Source organism: Chlorocebus sabaeus, chromosome 6 (genome assembly GCF_047675955.1).
Source record: "Chlorocebus sabaeus isolate Y175 chromosome 6, mChlSab1.0.hap1, whole genome shotgun sequence".
Taxonomy (NCBI): Eukaryota; Metazoa; Chordata; class Mammalia; order Primates; family Cercopithecidae; genus Chlorocebus; species Chlorocebus sabaeus.
In genome coordinates, this window is record NC_132909.1 from 57,450,984 (window position 1) to 57,468,214 (window position 17,231).

A 17,231-nucleotide genomic window follows, 5' to 3' on the forward strand; every position below is an offset into this window, starting at 1 on the left:
CTGGGTGTGGGCTCAATTGTCCTTTCCCAATATCTGGGTCTGCAGAACCCTGACCTCCCCTGGGACCTGTGTACCGGATGTTCAGCTCTCAGGTGGTTTCCAGGCCAGTTGGTAACATCTGATGTTCTGAGCCTCTCATGTGTCTCTAGCTTCCCCCCAAGAGCTCACATCTAAGGGGCCTGCCTGTCACGTGGGCACGTCCTGGGTACATATGTGCCTCACCCACATCCCTGACACACACATACACACCACACACACAGCAGTAACACACAGCCACCTAAGGGCCCAGTGAACCACCCCCCTGCCCTCCTCCAGGAGCCAGCACAGGACAGGTGGGCAAGGGCCGGCGGTGGGTAGGCACGTGAACAGAGACAGGAGGCAGGATGGAGAAACCAAAGAGGAAACGAACAGGGGGGCGAAAGGAAGCCAAAAATGGACACAGAAACTAACTTTCAAAGTGAAACCCCGGCTCCCTGAGGGGGCTCCTGAGGCCTGAATCTGCAAACAGCAAACAATAAATAAATGAAAACATGCAGGGGGTGGGGGGGGGGGTTCCACCTCTGCCTCCCCCACCCCTCACTGGCTGGCAGATGCAAAGGGCAGAGCAATGCGGACAACGTGGGGGACGTACAGCCACCTGGGCCCCCAACCTGTGGACTCATGATAGCTGCTAACTGCGTACCCCTCTGGCTGGACACCAGTCAGTCCTGGTCTTGACCTGTCACTCTGGAAGGACTCCAAAGTGCTAGGTTCTTCTGTCTACAAATCCCCTCCCCCAGACCAGCCTGGCCTTGGGTCCCCTCTGTTGAGGTCAGCAGAGGGCATTCTGAGGAAGGAGGATGCAGGATGGTGAAGGAGAAGCTGGGGGAGCAGGGAAAGGACATATGGGCCCATGCCATGAGCTTCAAGGAGGACAGCAGCCATCAGTTAAATGCACATGTTGAAAATCCTTATTTGGATAGAAACAGAACAGACATAAGCTAGTCCAGAGACAGAAATGAAACGGGAACACATTGGCAGTGAATTATGAAACTCTTCACGATCCCTTTAGGAGACTTGCAGCCATCAGTTACATGCACATTTAAAATCCTCATTTGGCTGAAAAACCAAAGCAACATGAATCAGTACAGAGGTAAGAAAGGGAAGAGAATACACGAGGGGTGATACATGAGGCCCTGCATGATCCCTTTATGAGGACGGCAGTCATCAGTTAAATACGAATGGTCAAACTCCTCATTTGGATGAAAACAGAAGTGACACAAGCCAGTCCAGAGACAAAAAGAAGAAAGTACATCAGGAATGGCATGTGAGGCTGTGCATGAGGCTTTGAGGAGGACTAAAGACATCAGTTAAATACAAATGTTTAAAATCTCCGTTTGGTTGGAAAATAGAGTTGATATGAACCAGTTCAGAGATAGGAAGTGGAGACCGGTACAGTTGGAAGGACGGATGTAACTAGGCTGTGAACCCATAAGGAGAATAGCAGCCATCAGTAAAATGAAAAATTTCTTACTTGGTTAGAAGCAGCTGGCATGAGCCCATGAAGAAGGGGGTGATGGTGGATTTTGTAAATCATACATGGAAATGATCAAGGATAAGACCTTGATTCAGTTCTCCTTGACTGGCAGGTGACTTTATAGGGAACTGTAAAGAGGCATGAGCCCCAGCAGCCATGGTGGGAAGAGGTACAAGGTGTGGGGCAGGTATAATTTCTGTACCTTGCTAGGGATATATCCCAAGGGAGTGTGGAAAATGGCTGAGGGCAAACCTTAACTCTCACCACTGAGGAACATTAAAACTAGAGAGATAAACAGAAGAACAGCTCTTTCTGCCCAAAGAAATGAGGGGTAGTTTTGTGTTTTCTCCGTTTTTTATTTTTAAACATCATCTTTAGGCTCCTGAAGAGGACAGCAGCCATCAGTTAAATGTTAACTTTAAAAGTCTCACTTGGTTGTAAGCAGAACCAACCTATGAGTTCCAAGCCCAGATCCACGTAGGATGGGAGGTATTCGGGAATCAAGAATGTGGCTGCACCAAGCATAGTTCAGAGGGGGCCAATGAGGGGCCCCCAAGGTGGCAGCTACTGCTTCTCACCAGCTATCTCCCCTGTTGGCGGTATCCCTGGTACCAGGGATAAGTACATACCTGGAGTCTGGAAGTTAATGCGTCTCATTTCTACAGGGTCCTTGGGGTGGTGAGGGGCGAGGTCAGCATTGTTCAGGAGGCATTTGGTGCGAGGTTCTGAGTCCTTGCGTTTACTTTAGGAGAAGCAAGCAGAACAGTCCAGTTAGTACTGGGACATGTTCATGTGTGAATACAATTCAGGCCCCAGGAATGTATGGTAGGAAAAGGACTGTATACCCATATGACTGGGGTTTCCAGGATCAAGTACAGATACATGTACAAGCTGTGGGGGCAGCCAGACATCCCCTCTCCCGTGGGCACAGTATCAACCCATTCCCTGTCCTCCTCCTCTTGCCTGAAGCCTCCAGGGGGTAGGGCTGGTTCTTACCTGTCAGGTTTGCTGTTCCCGAAAGCAGACACAGGTGAGAAGGGGGGAAAAAAAAGAAAGGTGAGGGTGTGCTGGCCACAAAGGACTTGTTCTGTGACTCTCAGTGGCTTCCTTAACCTCCCTGAGCTTTGGTCTCCTCTGGAAAATGGCGTTCCTCTTTCTTGTTTGTCCCCCTGCCTATTGATACCACAAGGAGGCTTATCTCAGCCCTCGCTTTCTAAGCTGGGACATGCCCCATGGGGCCACTACAACTGCTATCCTCATTGAACTTGGACGCAGGCAGCCTCTACCCCAAATCATCTTGCTGAGGTCAAGATAGGGGTTAACAGGAGAAGCCAAGCCACTGGCCTGCTTTGAGCCCTAGCTCTGCCATTCCCATGCTGTGTGACCTTGATCAAGTGGCTTAACCTCTCTGAATTTCGATTTCCCCATGTGTACAACAGAGACCCTTAGTGATGATTCTCTGAGACAAGTCCTCCCTCCTTTTCCAGGAAGCCCTCCCTGCTGTCAAGTCAGGGAGGACATGCAGCTTACTTCTTGTAGAGCAGGATAGCAATGACAATGCAGATTATGAAGACCACGGCCAGCACAGGCCCAATCACCCAGATAAGCCCCTCCTCGCCATCCACGATGGGCTGGGGGTCCGGGTTATCCAGCTGGAAGGGGTCTGAGAAGGGACTGGCTGCAAACGTCTGCAGGGAAAGGGGGGATCTCCATCAGTGTCCACCGTCCTTGCAGTGGCCAGATGGGTCTTTCTCAAACACAAACCCATGTTTCTCCCCTGCTTTAGATCCTCCTATATTCCTAGAACCTTGACCCTGGTGGCCCATATGACCTGGTCCCTGCCAGTCTTTGCTCTCCCCATTCCCTTCTCTGCTCCAGCCACTCTGAAATCCTTTCTGTACCTCCCAGACCTTTGCACATGCAAATCCTGGGATGCTTTCTCTTTGTTGAACTCGTACTCACCCCGCAACGCCCCAGACCTTGGAAGCTCTCTTCCTCTTAAGAAACCTTCGTTTCAGGATCCCTCCACTCCCAAGTCTTCCCCACTGCCCAGCCCTGACCACAGAGAGCTGCCTGTGACTGACCACAGAGGATCTGCCTCTGGTTTTGAGGTCAAGGCCCTGGGAAATGGGGTCTGCCTCATTCAGAGGTGTGTCTGGCAGACACCATTCAGGACTTACAGGCTCGCTCTTCTGAAGCACGGCAAGCACAAAGAGGACATAGCGGTGGCCGGGCTCCAGGCCCCGGTTATCGAAGCCGCCATACTGCTTCTGGTCGCCGGGATGGAAGGTGGGTGGCAGCACAGAGAAGCGAGCTGCGATGTAGGGCCGGGGCACCTCCAGCTGACGCGAGTGCCGCAGGCTGCGCCTCTGTAGCCGTGAGATGTCCTGAATGAGCTGCGGGAACAGAGTCATGGGTGGCTCAGAGCTCAGCTGGGAGCAACAGAACACGTGAAAGCTGGGACATATCTGGGCCCTGCAGGTTTGGCCCCAGGCCCTCACCTCCTCCAGATCCATGTCCTCCGGGCTACCCAGCGGGGTCAGGAATTGGCCTCCGCGAGACTTGCGCAGTGGCACCATCACAATGAAATAGCTCCTGTAGGGAGAAGGGTAAGAGTCAAAGGGGGCCGTTGATAGGGATGACCAAGGGATGCTACATGGGGGCAAATGGGGGAGGCCATTTCTCTGAGTCTTCCCTTCTGTTCATACAATGAGCCTATTCCCCTGTGCCCCATCCACAAATGCCACAGTTGCTGACTCAGGCCTCCAGGCCTTGGATCATGCTGTTCTTTCTGCCTGGAAGGCTTACTTCATGTAATTCTCATTATTGAACTCCTATACATCCTTCAAAGCCCCAGCTTCAATGCCCACATAGCCTTGTAGCCCTTAAATCTTCTCTGCCTCTGAGGCAAAGTGCTCCTCTCCCCACTGGGGACTCTCAGCTTTGCCTCCCCACCAGTTGGGAAGCCCCGAACCAAATCCTTTCAGGGACCCTAGTATTACCCAGTGGAGGGTCAGGAATATGGGGTATCAGGAAATGCTGGAAGAGCAGACACAGGGCACATTTAGTGACAATGGCCCATGAGAAGCACTGAATCTTGGACGACCCCATGAACTGGGGCTGATAGGGTCCATGTCTCATAGACAAGGAAACTGAGGTACAGAGAGGGCACGTGGCTTGCCCCAGCCACATAGCAGGCTGATGGGGGTGACAAGGAACCCAGAGTATGGGGGTGAACATACTGGACAGGCACGGGGCTCTGGCCGTCAGGAAGATACACCATGATGAAGCCATCGGCGTCGGGCTTGGGGGCAACGCTGGGCTTGCCGTTGAGCAGGTTGAAGGCAGTCCATGCGGTGACTGTCTGCTGGAGGCCACCCAGGCTGCTGCCGCGATTGGTCAGCACAAAGTTATAGAAGGTGTGGGGCTTGAGGTGTGTGATGAGCTTCTTGGTGGTGCGGCCATCCACATCCAGTGTGAGCCCGTTGTACTGGATCTGTGGACCACGGCTAGCTCAGCAGGGTCTGGTGGGCTCAACGCCTGCCCATGGATTGAGCCCCAGCTCCAGGCTGAGTCCCCCACCCTGACTGAGCCCTGATCCCACTGAACCCTGACCCTAGGCAAAAATCCAACATTGACTGATCCCTGATCCCAGGCTGAGTCCCCAACTCTGACTGAGCCCCAACCTCACTGAACCCTGACCCCAGATTGTGCCTAAATTCCAGCTGAGCCCTGACCCTAGGTGGAAAACCACTTTGACTGAGCCCTGATCCCACACTGAATCCCCAGTCCTGACTAAGCCCCGATCCCACTGAACCCTGAACCCAGACTAATCCTGAATTCCAGCTGAGCCCTGACCCTAGGTGGAAACCTACCTCTGAGATCTGATCCTAGACCGATTCCTGATCTCAGACTGAATCTCAATCCCAGGCTGACCTCCGATCCCAGACTTGGCACCAACTTCAGACTAAACTCCGACCTCAGGCTAAGTACCAACTCTGAGTCCCAATCTTGACTATGCTTCAGTCCCAGCTGAGCCATGATCTAAGGCTGAGCCCCAACTCTGATTTCCAATATGGACTAAATCTTAATCCCAGACTGAACCTCAGTCCCAGCTAAACCACAATCCAAGGTTGAGCCCAACACAGATCCCCAATATTGACTGAACCCCAATTCCAGCTGACCTCAATTCCAGCTGGGTCCCAAGTCTGATTCCCAGTATTGACTAAGCTTTCATCCTAGCTAAGACCCATCTCTGACTGAGTCCCAATCCCTGACTTCACACCAACTCCAAACTGAGCCTTAACCCCTGCCGAACTACAACCCCTGGCCCTGCCTGCCTGCCTGCCTGCTGGCTGGGCAGTCGCACCTTGTACGGGGTGGGTGAGTTGTAGTTGTCAGGGAACTCCCAGCTGAGCAGAACCGATGTCTTCATGATCATTTTCACCTTGAAGTTCTTGGGCGAGACTGCCAGGGAGGTGGCCGAGCAGGGAGAGAGCAGAAGAGAGGCCCCGTGAGTGCCTGGCACCGGGCGGCATGAAGTGGGGTGGGGTGGGGCGGCCCAGGCGCTCCCTGTCGTCCGCTGTGCCCATGCCCACGGCCTTCCTGCCTGGCCCTGGCCCGGCCCTGCCCTGTCCTGTCCCAAGTCCCTGCTTCGGGAGACGGCGCGGCTGCAGAAGCTGCAGAGAGAAGGTGGAGGAGGAGGAGGAAGGGGGGGGGGAGGGGAGCAAGGGAGGGGGCGGTGGGGAGCGGTGGTGCCACCCAGGCACGTCCCACCTTTGCCAACGCCGGAGCCTCGGGGTCCGGACTTGCCTTGAGTGACCACGAGGAAGCAGAAAAGTGACCACTTACCTGGGCAGGGGAGAGGGAGGGGGCTGGGGTGGGGGTGGGCGCGAGGCCCGGTCCGGCTCTGGTGCAGGGGTCGCCGCGCGCCTACCTTGGTCCCGCAGGAACGTCCGGTAGCGGACGGGGGGGCTGAAGGGGCCAGGGCCCCGGCGCGTGTGGGCTCGCACTTGGAGGTCATAGGCCGTGTCGGGCTTCAGGCCCTGCAGCGTGAGCGCGTTCTCCGCGCCCGGCTCAGCCGCCGCCGGCAGCTCGGTCTCTCGGGCAGGGCCCAGGGCGCCGGCCTCCCGCACGGCCACCGTGTACTTGACGATGGCCCCGTTGCGCTCGGCGGGCACGGGTGGCAGCCAGCGGAGAAGGACGGTCCCGGCCGAGGCGTTGCCGGCCGCCTCCAGGATCTGCGGGTGGCCACGGGGCGTGTCCTCTGGGATGCTCAGGACCTCGGCTGCCTCCTCGCCCAGGCCGCCGCGGCTCCGGGCCGCCAGCCGGAACACATACGTGGCCCCCTTGTGCACGCCTGACGCCGTGTAGCGGTCCTCGGAGGGCGGGAACTCCAGGGTGGCCAGGGGCGTGGAGTCCTCGCGGCCAAACTGCAGGCGGTAGCCCAGCACCTGGTCCTCCGCGGTGCCGGCCGGGGGCTCCCAGCGTGCTAGGAGGCTGCCCTCAGGGGTCTGCTGCACCGACAGGGTTGGGCGGCCCAGCACTGCGGGGATAGGAGGCAGGTGTCAGGGTCCCAGCACCATCCGCCGGCCCAGGGGCACAAGGTGGGGTTGTATTTTAAATTCTTTTCCTTTAATATAATTTTTTTTTGAGTTGGGGGTCTTGCTCTGTTGCCCAGCCTGGAGTGCAATGGTGAGCTCACGGCTCACTGCAGCCTCGAACTCCTGGGCTCAAGTGAGCTTCCTGCCTTCGCCTCCCAGAGTGCTAGGATTATAGGCCACTGCACCCAGCTGGGGTTATTTATTTTTTTGAGACAGAATCTTGCTCTCTCTCCCAGGCTGAAGTGCAGTAGCCCCATCTTGGCTCACTACGAGCTCCGCCTCCTGCATTCAGTATTCTCCTACCTCAGCCTCCTGAGCAGCTGGGATTACAGGCACACACCACCACCCCCGGGTAATTTTGTATTTTTAGTAGAGACGGGGTTTCGCCATATTGGCCAGGCTGGTCTTGAACTCCTGACCTCAGGTAATCCACCTGCCTCAGCCTCCCAAAGTCCTGGGATTACAGGCGTGAGCCACCACGCCCAGCCTGGGGTTGTGATTTTTAAAAGTGGATCTCAAGGCTGGGTGCAGTGGCTCATGTCTGTCAGTAATCCCAGCACTTTGGGAGGCTGAGATGGGCAGGTCATTTCAGGTCAGGAGTTTGAGACCAACCTGGCCAACACGGTGAAACCCGGTCTCTACTAAAAATACAAAAATTAGCCGGGTGTGGTGGTGCACGCCTGTAATCTCGGCTACTCAGGAGGCTGAGGCAGGAGAATCACTTGAATCCGGGAGGTGGAGGTTGCACGGAGCCGAGATCGCATCACTGCACTCCAGCCTGGGTGACAGAGCAAGACTCTATCTTTTTTTAAAAAAAAAAGGTCTCAAGAAAGCCTCACTTAAGAAACAAAGACTTGAAGGAAGAAAGAGGGGAACCACGAGAAGATCTGGGGGAATCGTGCTCCAGGAAGCGGGAATGGCCCATGTAAAGGTGCAGAGCTGGCACTGGGCTAGAGGCACATAAGGCACAGTGAGGAAGTGAGGACTCAGAGACCCAGTAAAGGAAAACATTGATAGGTGCTGCAGCAGGTCCTCCTCCTCCCACCAATAAGGCAGCCATCTCCTGCCTTGTTTAGTTGGCACTTGCTCAGGCACCTGCCCAATACCCATGGGACATAAAGACATCCAAAATCCCACCCCTGCTCATGCTGAGACAGGTTACGGGATCAGGCAAAGAAGGGAGAAAGCTTAGGCTGTATACATGAAAATGGACTTCTCTACTGCAGGACTTATCAGGGCTTTTAATGGACTGCTATGAATACCTAGGGTAGTGGGGAGAGCAGTGTATGCAGTGGGTTCTGCTTAGGAAACACAGCTCTAATACAAAGTCCCTGAGACAGGAGGGAAATGCCCTGCTGGCTAAAAGAAGGGAGGGAGAGATCACAGGAGGCTGCCTGGAGGAGGTGGCATTAGAGCTAGATACTGGAAGATGCAGACAAGGTGGACGAAGGGAATAGTGTGGACAAGGACAGGCGCTGTGTCCAGCTGGGAGGCCTGAAAGGTGGGGTACACAGTCAGGTGTGGCTACAAGGGTCCCCAAGGAGAGGGTAGGTGTGGGGACTGGGATGGAAGCCACAGAAGCCCGCTGATTGCTCCTAAAAACCCAGAGCTTGTTCCGTCTGCTCCCTCCACTCCACTCCCCGAGTTTTCCTCTGGGCCGTGCCCTCTGCCCGGTGTACCCTCCCCTCACATCTTCACAGCAGTCTCTTTTTCTTAATTCAGCTAGGAAAAAAAAGCCAGCCCCTTGGGGATGATGGAAGGGACAATGAAGGGGCTAGAAGGGGAAACTGAGTCAGGACCACCAACAGAAAGGTGGCTTCCTGGTGCAGTGGGGGAAGACAGGTGTACCACCCTGAAATAACAACCAAGCTGGGGCGATCAGAGCCCGGATGGCGGAAGCACAGGGGACTAGGGGGCCCAGAAGGACCAAGATTGTGAGATGAGGCAATCAGGGAAGGCTTTCTAAGGGAGGTGTACCTTGAGCTGAGACCTAAAGGCGGAGGAGGAGCCAACCAGCAGGAGAAGGGGTATTCTGGCAGAGGGAACAGCCCAAGTAAAGGCTGAGAGGACAAAGGGGTCAGAGGTGGCTGCTAACTGTTTCTGTCTGGTGGGGGACAGGAAGTGAGTGACAAAGGAGGCAGGGGCAGGGGGCCACGCTGGGCCCTGGACACCTGCCTGAGCAGCCCTCACACCTCTGTCTCACTGTTCCTGCTGCCTGGTGCACCCTCTGCCTGCCCGTGGGAGCTCAAGGACTCTGGAGGCACGCTCTGGTGCCAGTGGGGGCAAAGAGGCCGTGGGTGGGGGGTGGGCAGGTTGCATACCTGCTCCCTTGGTCACAACCACCTTGGGTTTGCTGCGAGCGCCATCGCCCTTCATGGTGTAGGCGGCTACCGTGATGGAGTACGCGGTCTCAGGCTGCAGGTTTGTGATGACCATCTCCTGCGGGCAGGGCTGGGGGTCAGCACCATGGCTGGGGCTGGGAGCAGCCCTGCCCACCCCCACTCCCTGTGCTGAGATCAAGCAAGGAGGATGCAGGGCCCGGATCACGGGCGGAGACGTGCACACAAGCTCATGCAGAGACCAACACACGTGGCATGGCCATGCTCAGAGGGTACATGCAACAACCCAGCCCACTGTCACTTGCCAGGACCAACTCGGTCCTCTCTGCTCTGCTTCCCTCACTCCCGCCATCACCCCTGACAGTCTGTCCTCCCCACAGCAGCCAGAGGGCGCCTGTGAGCACTGGAGTCAGGGTCCATCCCTGCTCTCCCCACAGCCCTCCATGGCTCCCACCCCTCTTGGGGTCAAAGCCCAAGTCTTCCCGGTGGCCCACAAAGGGTTCTCCTTGCTGTTCCTCCAATGCACCAGGCACAGCCTGCCTCAGGCCCTTTGGCACTGGCCTTCCCCTCTGCCTCTACAACCACTGGTGTGCTGGAGGTGTCCTGTACCAACTGGTTAAATTTTCAGGAATTTTGTGAGCCACTTATGAAACAGAGCTGTTATTAAAAGTTAAACTGGATAAGGCCGGGCGCAGTGGCTGATGCCTGTAATTTCCAGCACTTTGGGAGGCCAAGGCAGGAGGACCATTTGAGGTTAGGAGTTTGAAATCAGCGTAGCCGACATGGAGAAACCTTGTCTCTACTAAAAATACCTAAAAAAAAAAAAAAGCCAGGCATGGTGGCCCACGCCTGTAGTCCCAGCTACTCAGGTGGCTGAGGCAGGTGGATCATTTGAACCCAGGAGTCGGAGATTGCAGTGAGCCAACATGGTGCCACTGTACTCCAGTCTGGGTGACAGAGCGAGACTCTGTCTCAAAAATAAACAAACTGTGTAAACTTACAATCAACTAAGTTATATTGAAAGCAAAGGCAATAAATACAGCAAACCCACCCTTTCTAGCTATTGCAATATGGTTTCTGTTATCTCTTTGGGTATCTGTAAGGTTACTGCTTTGAGATCATCTCATCTATTGCATCTGTAGAGTAGAAATACACGATGATGAGCTACGCACCTCCCAGATAGCTTGAAATTGACATGGTGGGAAGTATTTACACCACGGAAATGGTCAAATGCTACAAAATAGGACCGCCCCCTTCTGCCCACCCAGAGAGCTGATTTTTACTTTTTTCTCTTATTGAGACAGCGTCTTACTCTGTGGCCCAGGCTGGAGCACAGTGTGTAATCATAGCTCACTACAGCCTCGACCTCCTGGGCTCAAGTGATCCTCCCGCCTCAGCCTCCCAAGTAGCTGGGAATATAGATGTGCACCCCCCACACGCCTGGCTAATGATTATATTTTTTGTAGAGATGTGATCTTGCCATGTTGCCCAGGCTGGTCTTAAATTCCTACCTGCCTCCCCCTCCCAAAGTGCTGGGATTACAGGCATGAGCCACTGTGCCTGGCTGACAGCTGATTTTTAAACGTTTATCTCACTGTCTAAACCCCATCCCCACCACAGCTGTAACCATTTTTTGTTTGTTTTTGTTTTTTGAGATAGAATTTCGCTCTTGTTGCCCAGGCTGGAGTGCAATGGCATGGTCTCGGCTCACTGCAATCTCTGCCTCCTCGGTTCAAGCAATTATCCTGCCTCAGGCTCCCAAGCAGCTGGGATTACAGGCACGCGCCACCACGCCTGGCTAATTTTGCATTTTTAGTACAGACAGGGTTTCACCATGTTGGTCAGGCTGGTCTCGAACTCCTGACCTCAGCTGATCTGCCCGCCTCAGCCTCCTGAAGTGCTGGGATTACAGGCGTGAGCCACTGTGCCCAGCCAGTGTGTGTTTTGTTCTGATTTAACATCCCTCTCACTAGAGTATGACTGTTAGGGAGGAGGAGCTCTTGTCACTATCACATCCTCGGCATCTAGCATATAGTAGGTGCTCAATAAATGACTACTCGCCCAATGAATGACAGCAGAGAACACTCCTGGGCACACGGACTTGTATAACACCTGTGCACATGCTCACAGCATCGTGTGTTCCCATGTCTGCAAGCACACAACCCTTAGCACAGGCCGGCATGCCTGGGAACGGTAGGGCGGCCCCAGGCCAGGGGGACGGGGATACACAAACAGGGTCTCCTGCCCCTGAGCCTCACAGTCCATCCCTCCCAGGGTCTCTGCGGGAAGAGCAGGGTTGGAGCCCAGGTGGGAACATTCCCTCTGGATCCAGTGTGAGTGAGAGATGGGAGGCATCGGAGCATGTAGGACCAGTGCCTGTTTGGTTATTAGAGACGGGGTCAGCCAGGCCCAGTGGCTCGTGCCTGTAATCCCAGCTACTTGGGAGGCTGCGGCAGGAGGGCAGCTTGAACCCAGGAGGTGGAGGTTGCAGTGAGCCGAGATGGCGCTGCTGCACTCCAGCCTGGGCAATAGAGTGAGACTCCATCTCAAAAAAAAAAAAAAAAAAAAAAGAGAGACAGGATCTCCCTCTGTTGACCAGGCCCGACTGCAGTGGTGCCATTTCGGCTCACTACAATCTCCGCCTCCCGGGTTCAAATGATTCTCCTGCCTCAGCCTCCTGAGTAGCTGGAATTACAAGTGCCCACCACCACACCAGGCTAATGTATTCTATTATTAGTAGAGATGGGGTTTTGCCCTGTTGGCCCAGCTGGTCTTGAACTCCTGACCTCAGGTGATCTACCTGCCTCGACCTCCCAAAGTGCTGGGATTACAGGCATGAGCTACCATGCCTGGCCAAAGGACCAGTGCCAATTTAATATCAGACTTGGGGTTCTCAGCAGAGGCTGGTGCTCCCGTTTTAAGGGCAGGGAGATAGCCCAAAGAGAGGCAGCAACTTGCCCAAAGTCACACAGCAATTCCTCTCTGGATTAAAGCACTGTGGGGTTGTAACCAGGATATCACAGACATCCTTCCCCACTCAGGACCTGCTGACACCTCTCATCACCTGGGGGGCCAGAATGAAGAGGACAGCATGTCCAGAGAGAGGCATTTCCAGGTCAGATAGGGCTGAATTGAGCGACATTAAAGGCTGGGGCTGGGTCTCACAGGAGAGGAGACATACTCACAGGAGAAACGACTTAAGGGCAGGGGAAGGACCCAGGAGGCCTGATCCCCGCCAACGGCAGGAGCCATTAGGGTGAGAGGGTTCAGGGATGACCCTCAGGTCCTCGTGCTCCAGCCACGCCTTGGGTCTGCACCCTGGGGCGCACCCTGGTGGTCAGAGTATCCCATTTCCCTGGGGCAAACACCGAGGCTGGGCGCTCCAAGAGGTAATGGGGGCGCGAAGGGCGCACGGGAGGGCCCAGAGGAGGAGACCGTTTTACTACTGATAATAAGGGGCGAGCAGGAGTCACAGCACAGCACGGCCCGCGGGAAGCGCACAGTAGTGGGTGGGTGGCCAGGGGCGCTACTTACATATTCGGCCGTGTCATCCGTCTCCCACTGAGCGCGGGAGGAGGCGGCAGGGGAGAGAGGAGGGAGGTGAGCGGGGGAGGCCAGAGATGGAGGAAGAGATGGAGAAAGAGAAGCAAAGGTGGGGGGTGCGCGGGGGAGCGCAGGGGCCCGCCCCCGCCCGGAGCCCGTCCCCGGCCCGTCCCCGGCCCCCCGCCCACCTGGGCATCGGCCAACATGACGTCCTTGATGCGCGGCGGCCCGCGGGCCTCGGCGCCCTCCATGCGCACGTAGTGGACCTGGTAGCCGCGGATCTGGCCGTGCTGCCGGCCGGGCGCGGGCGAGCGCCACAGCACGCGGATGGCCGTGGCGTTGAGCGCCTCCGCCTCCACCTTCCGCGGCGGCGCGCTGGGCACTGGCGGGCGGGAGGGGAGGGGAGGGGCGGGCGGGACCGTTACCAGGGCGCCCGGCCCTGCCCCGGGCAGTGCCACTGTCCGATTCCAGGATGCCGAGTGGCTGCCGGTGAATAACTGGGCGCCCTTAGCGCTCACCACCGGGCGGGAGGACAGGGCCTCCTTCATACCCCCCACAGTCCTGGGAGGGGCCCCTGAGGGTGCGCCCCGTGGACCCAGGCTGCCCCCCAGAGTCTAAACCACCTTCCCAGGGCCTCCAGACACCCTCTTCTTCGCCCTACACTGCTTCCATCCTCATCATAACCCCGCAAGATTGGGTGTCCTGCCATTCTCATTTTACATTTGGGGAAACTGAATCCCAGAGATTTGATTCTGTGATCACAGCCTTAGCAAGAGGCAAAGCCAGGATTTGCACCAGGCAGTCCAGCTGTATGCTCCTAAATACCCAATCAGGCAGGTGGCCCACTTGGCACTCAGGATCTTTTTCACCCACCCCAGGGTTTGGCATAAAGAAGAGCTGCTTCATTTCTTCTCTGAGCTTAGCACATAATGGGGCTGTCCAACGAAAGTTTCAGGCAAATGACTCAGAAAAAAAACCAGGTTCCCAGGACCAAGAGGCTGCAATTCTTTGAGACAGGCTCTCTTACTATGTCACCTAGGCTGGAATGCACTGGCAGATCACAGCTCACTGCAACCTTGAACTCCTGGGCTTAAACGATCCTCCCACCTCAGCCTCCCAAGTAGCTACAATTACAGGCCTGTGCCACCATACTCAGCTAATATTTTTTGTAGAGATGGGATCTCACTCTGTCACCCAGGCTGGAGTGCAGGGGTACGATCATAGCTCACTGCAGCCTCGAACTGCTATGCTCAGCAGTCCCCCCACCTCAGCTGCTTGAGTAGCTGGGACTACAGGTGCATGCCACCATGCTTGGCTATGTTTTAAAAAAAATCTTTTGGAGGAACGGCGTCTCACTATGTTGCCTAGGCTGGTCTCAGACTCCAAGACTCATGATCCTCCTGCCTTGGCATCTCAGAGTGCTGGGTAACAGGCATGAGCCACTGTGCTTGGCTGAGAAGTTGCAATTTCATTGGGAAAGGTGTCTGTCATTTCTCTCTATGATCTAGACTTCCACCATGTGACTCCAAGCTAGGACCACTGCCTTGCTTTCCAGCTTCAAACTTGCTGACTTGAAATGGGCCAGGACGGGAACATTTACACCACGGAAATTGGCCAATGCTACACAAACTGGTCTCTATCCACCCGGGGAGCTGGTTAACCGTGGTTATTGCAGGTGCTATTTGCTGCTTCCTCCACCCCATTTCCAAAAGTTTCCACTGTTCCACCAAAATAGAGGGCAGCCAGCGAAACTGTCCAGGCTCAAGGCTCTGGGAGCAGACGCTGCAGAGCTAAGTCTGCCCACGTCTAGAATCGCCAATTCCAAGGTCAAGGAGCCCCGGGTTTCTTGGGGAGGCTGCTTGCTTCCCGGCTTCCTCCGAGTGAGGCTTCTGCCCTTTGACCACCAGCCCAGGTTTCCAGATGGAAGGCTTCGAGGCGGGGGCCGGGCTGGGGCCTGCGGGGGGTCCCGGGCCTGGGGCAGGTACTTACCATCCTCGTCGGTGCGGACGACCACGGGCGAGCTCTCGGGCCCTGGTCCCACCTCTGTGTGAGCGACAGTCGTGATGCGGTACTGGGTCCACTTCTCCAAGGCCTCCAGCAGGATCTGAGTGGTGGTCGGGGGGATGCCGTTCACCTCCTTGGGTTCCGGGTCCTCTGAGCCCAGCGGTCGGTAGCGGACGCTGTAGCCCACCAGGGCCCCGTTGTGCGTTTCCGGCGGCGGCGGGCGCCAACTTACCAAAATGGCCGTGGAGCGCACGCTGACACATTTAACGTCTTGAGGGGGGGCTGACGGTTCTATTGGAGGGGGGGGAGAACGTAGGGGGGTGGGGAAGGGAGGTGGGATGGGTGGGGAGGGGGGCGGGGAAACAAAAGATGGGAAAGAGAAAATAAAAAAGAAGATGATAACAAACAAAACAGAACCAAACCAAAGAGAAGTCGAACCCAAAAGAAGCGGGTGTCAGCCAAAGGTGGGATGGGCGGGTGGATGGGCGGGCAGGTGGGATGGGGCTGGGAGGGCTGGCCAAGAACCCTGTGCTCACCAGGCTGCACCTACGTGGCGCACAGTAGGTCTTAGGCACTGGACAGCTACGGTCCCCATGCCAGAAACTGAATGGGGGAATAGCAATAGAAGCCCTTTTTATTAGGCACCTACTATATGCTGGGCATTGTGCCAACGGGAATAACAACAGGAGCTCCATTTATTAGGCACCTACTATGTGCCAGCAGCAAGGGCTTCAGAAAATAGTAAAAGCATTTATTTGTTGAACATTTATGTGCCAGGCCCCATGCCAAGGGGAACGGCAACAGAAGCTCCATTTATTAGGTACCTACTACGTGCAGGCACTAAGGGCTTCACAAAATAATAGTAAAGCATCTATTTATTGAACACCTATGTGCCAATAGGGGAAAAGCAATAGAAGCTCCATTTATTAAGTGCTTATTATGTGCCAGGCACTGTGCCAAGGGGAACAGCAACAGAAGCTCCATTAGGCACCTACTATATGCCAGGCACTGTGCCAAGGGGAATGGCAACAGAAGCTCTATTAGGCACCTACTATGTGCCAGAACCAAGGGCTTCAGAAAATAGTAAAAGCATCTATTTATTGAATACCTACTATGTGCCAAGCACCATGCTAAGGGGAATGGCAATAGATGCTCCATTTACTAGGCACCTATTATGTGCCAGGCACCATGCCAAGGGGAACGGCAACAGAAGCTCCATTAAGCACCTACTATGTGCCAGGCATGCCAAGGGGACTGGCAACAGAAGCTCCATTCGTTAGGCACCATGTGCCAGGCACCATGCCAAGGGGAATAGCCATAGAAGCTCCAATTATTAGGCACCTACTATGTGTCAAGCATTGTGCTAAGGACTTCATAGAATGATAGCAAAATAATCTATATGCCAAACACCTACTATGTGCCAGGCACTGTGCCAAGGGCAACAGCAACAGATCTCTTAGGCACCTATGTGCTAGCACCAAGGGCTTCACAAAATAATAGTAAAAGCATCTGTTTATTGAACACATTGAACATTTATGTGCCAGGCGCCATGCCAAGGGGAGCGGCAACAGAAGCTCCATTAAGTACCTACTGTGTGCTAGGAATCATGCCAAGGGGAGCAGCAACAGACGCTCCAATTATTAGGCATCTACTATGTGCCAGGAACCATGCCAAGGGGAATGGCAACAGAAGCTCCAATTATTAGGCACCTACTATGTGTCAAGCATTGTGTTAAGGGCTTCATAGAATAACAAAATAATCTATGTTGAATACCTATGTGCCAGGCACTGTGGCAAGGGGAACAGCAACAGAGCTCTATGAGGCACCTACTATGTGCCAGCGCCAAGGGCTTCACAAAATAGTAAAAGCATCTACTGAACACCTACTATGTGCCAGGCACCATGCCAAGGGGAGCAGCAAGCTCCATTTATTAAGCACCTATGTGCCAGGCACCATGCCAAGGGGATCAGCAACAGAAGCTCCATTTATTAAGCACCTACTATGTGCCAGGCACCATGCCAAGGGGAGCAGCAACAGAAGCTCCAATTATTAGGCACCTACTATGTGTTAAGCATTGTGCTAAGGGCTTCACAGAATGATAACAAAATAATCTATGTCGAACACCTATGTGCCAGGCACCGTGGCAAGGGGAACAGCAACAGAAGTTCTATTTATTAGGCACCTACTATGTGCCAGCACCAAGGGCTTCACAAAATAAATAGTAAA

General features: G+C 54.9%; 1 protein-coding gene across 2 annotated transcripts in view; it reads right to left on the bottom strand.

The window, feature by feature from the left end:
- PTPRS (protein tyrosine phosphatase receptor type S) overlaps positions 1-17,231 on the bottom strand; it is a 136,457-nt gene that overhangs the window by 10,929 nt on the left and 108,297 nt on the right. Inside the window, exons 11-23 of one of the 2 annotated variants that reach the window (XM_037994384.2) lie at positions 14,991-15,296; positions 13,190-13,383; positions 12,993-13,019; positions 9,441-9,558; positions 6,453-7,061; positions 5,886-5,983; positions 4,759-5,012; positions 4,018-4,111; positions 3,697-3,912; positions 3,047-3,204; positions 2,513-2,524; positions 2,146-2,258; positions 451-498 (exon numbers count right to left, since the gene is read on the bottom strand). In XM_037994384.2, the coding sequence (XP_037850312.1) occupies positions 451-498; positions 2,146-2,258; positions 2,513-2,524; positions 3,047-3,204; positions 3,697-3,912; positions 4,018-4,111; positions 4,759-5,012; positions 5,886-5,983; positions 6,453-7,061; positions 9,441-9,558; positions 12,993-13,019; positions 13,190-13,383; positions 14,991-15,296 (2,247 nt within the window). The remainder of the gene's footprint in view (positions 1-450; positions 499-2,145; positions 2,259-2,512; positions 2,525-3,046; positions 3,205-3,696; positions 3,913-4,017; positions 4,112-4,758; positions 5,013-5,885; positions 5,984-6,452; positions 7,062-9,440; positions 9,559-12,992; positions 13,020-13,189; positions 13,384-14,990; positions 15,297-17,231) is intronic. The other variant, XM_073017078.1, reaches the window with a different exon arrangement.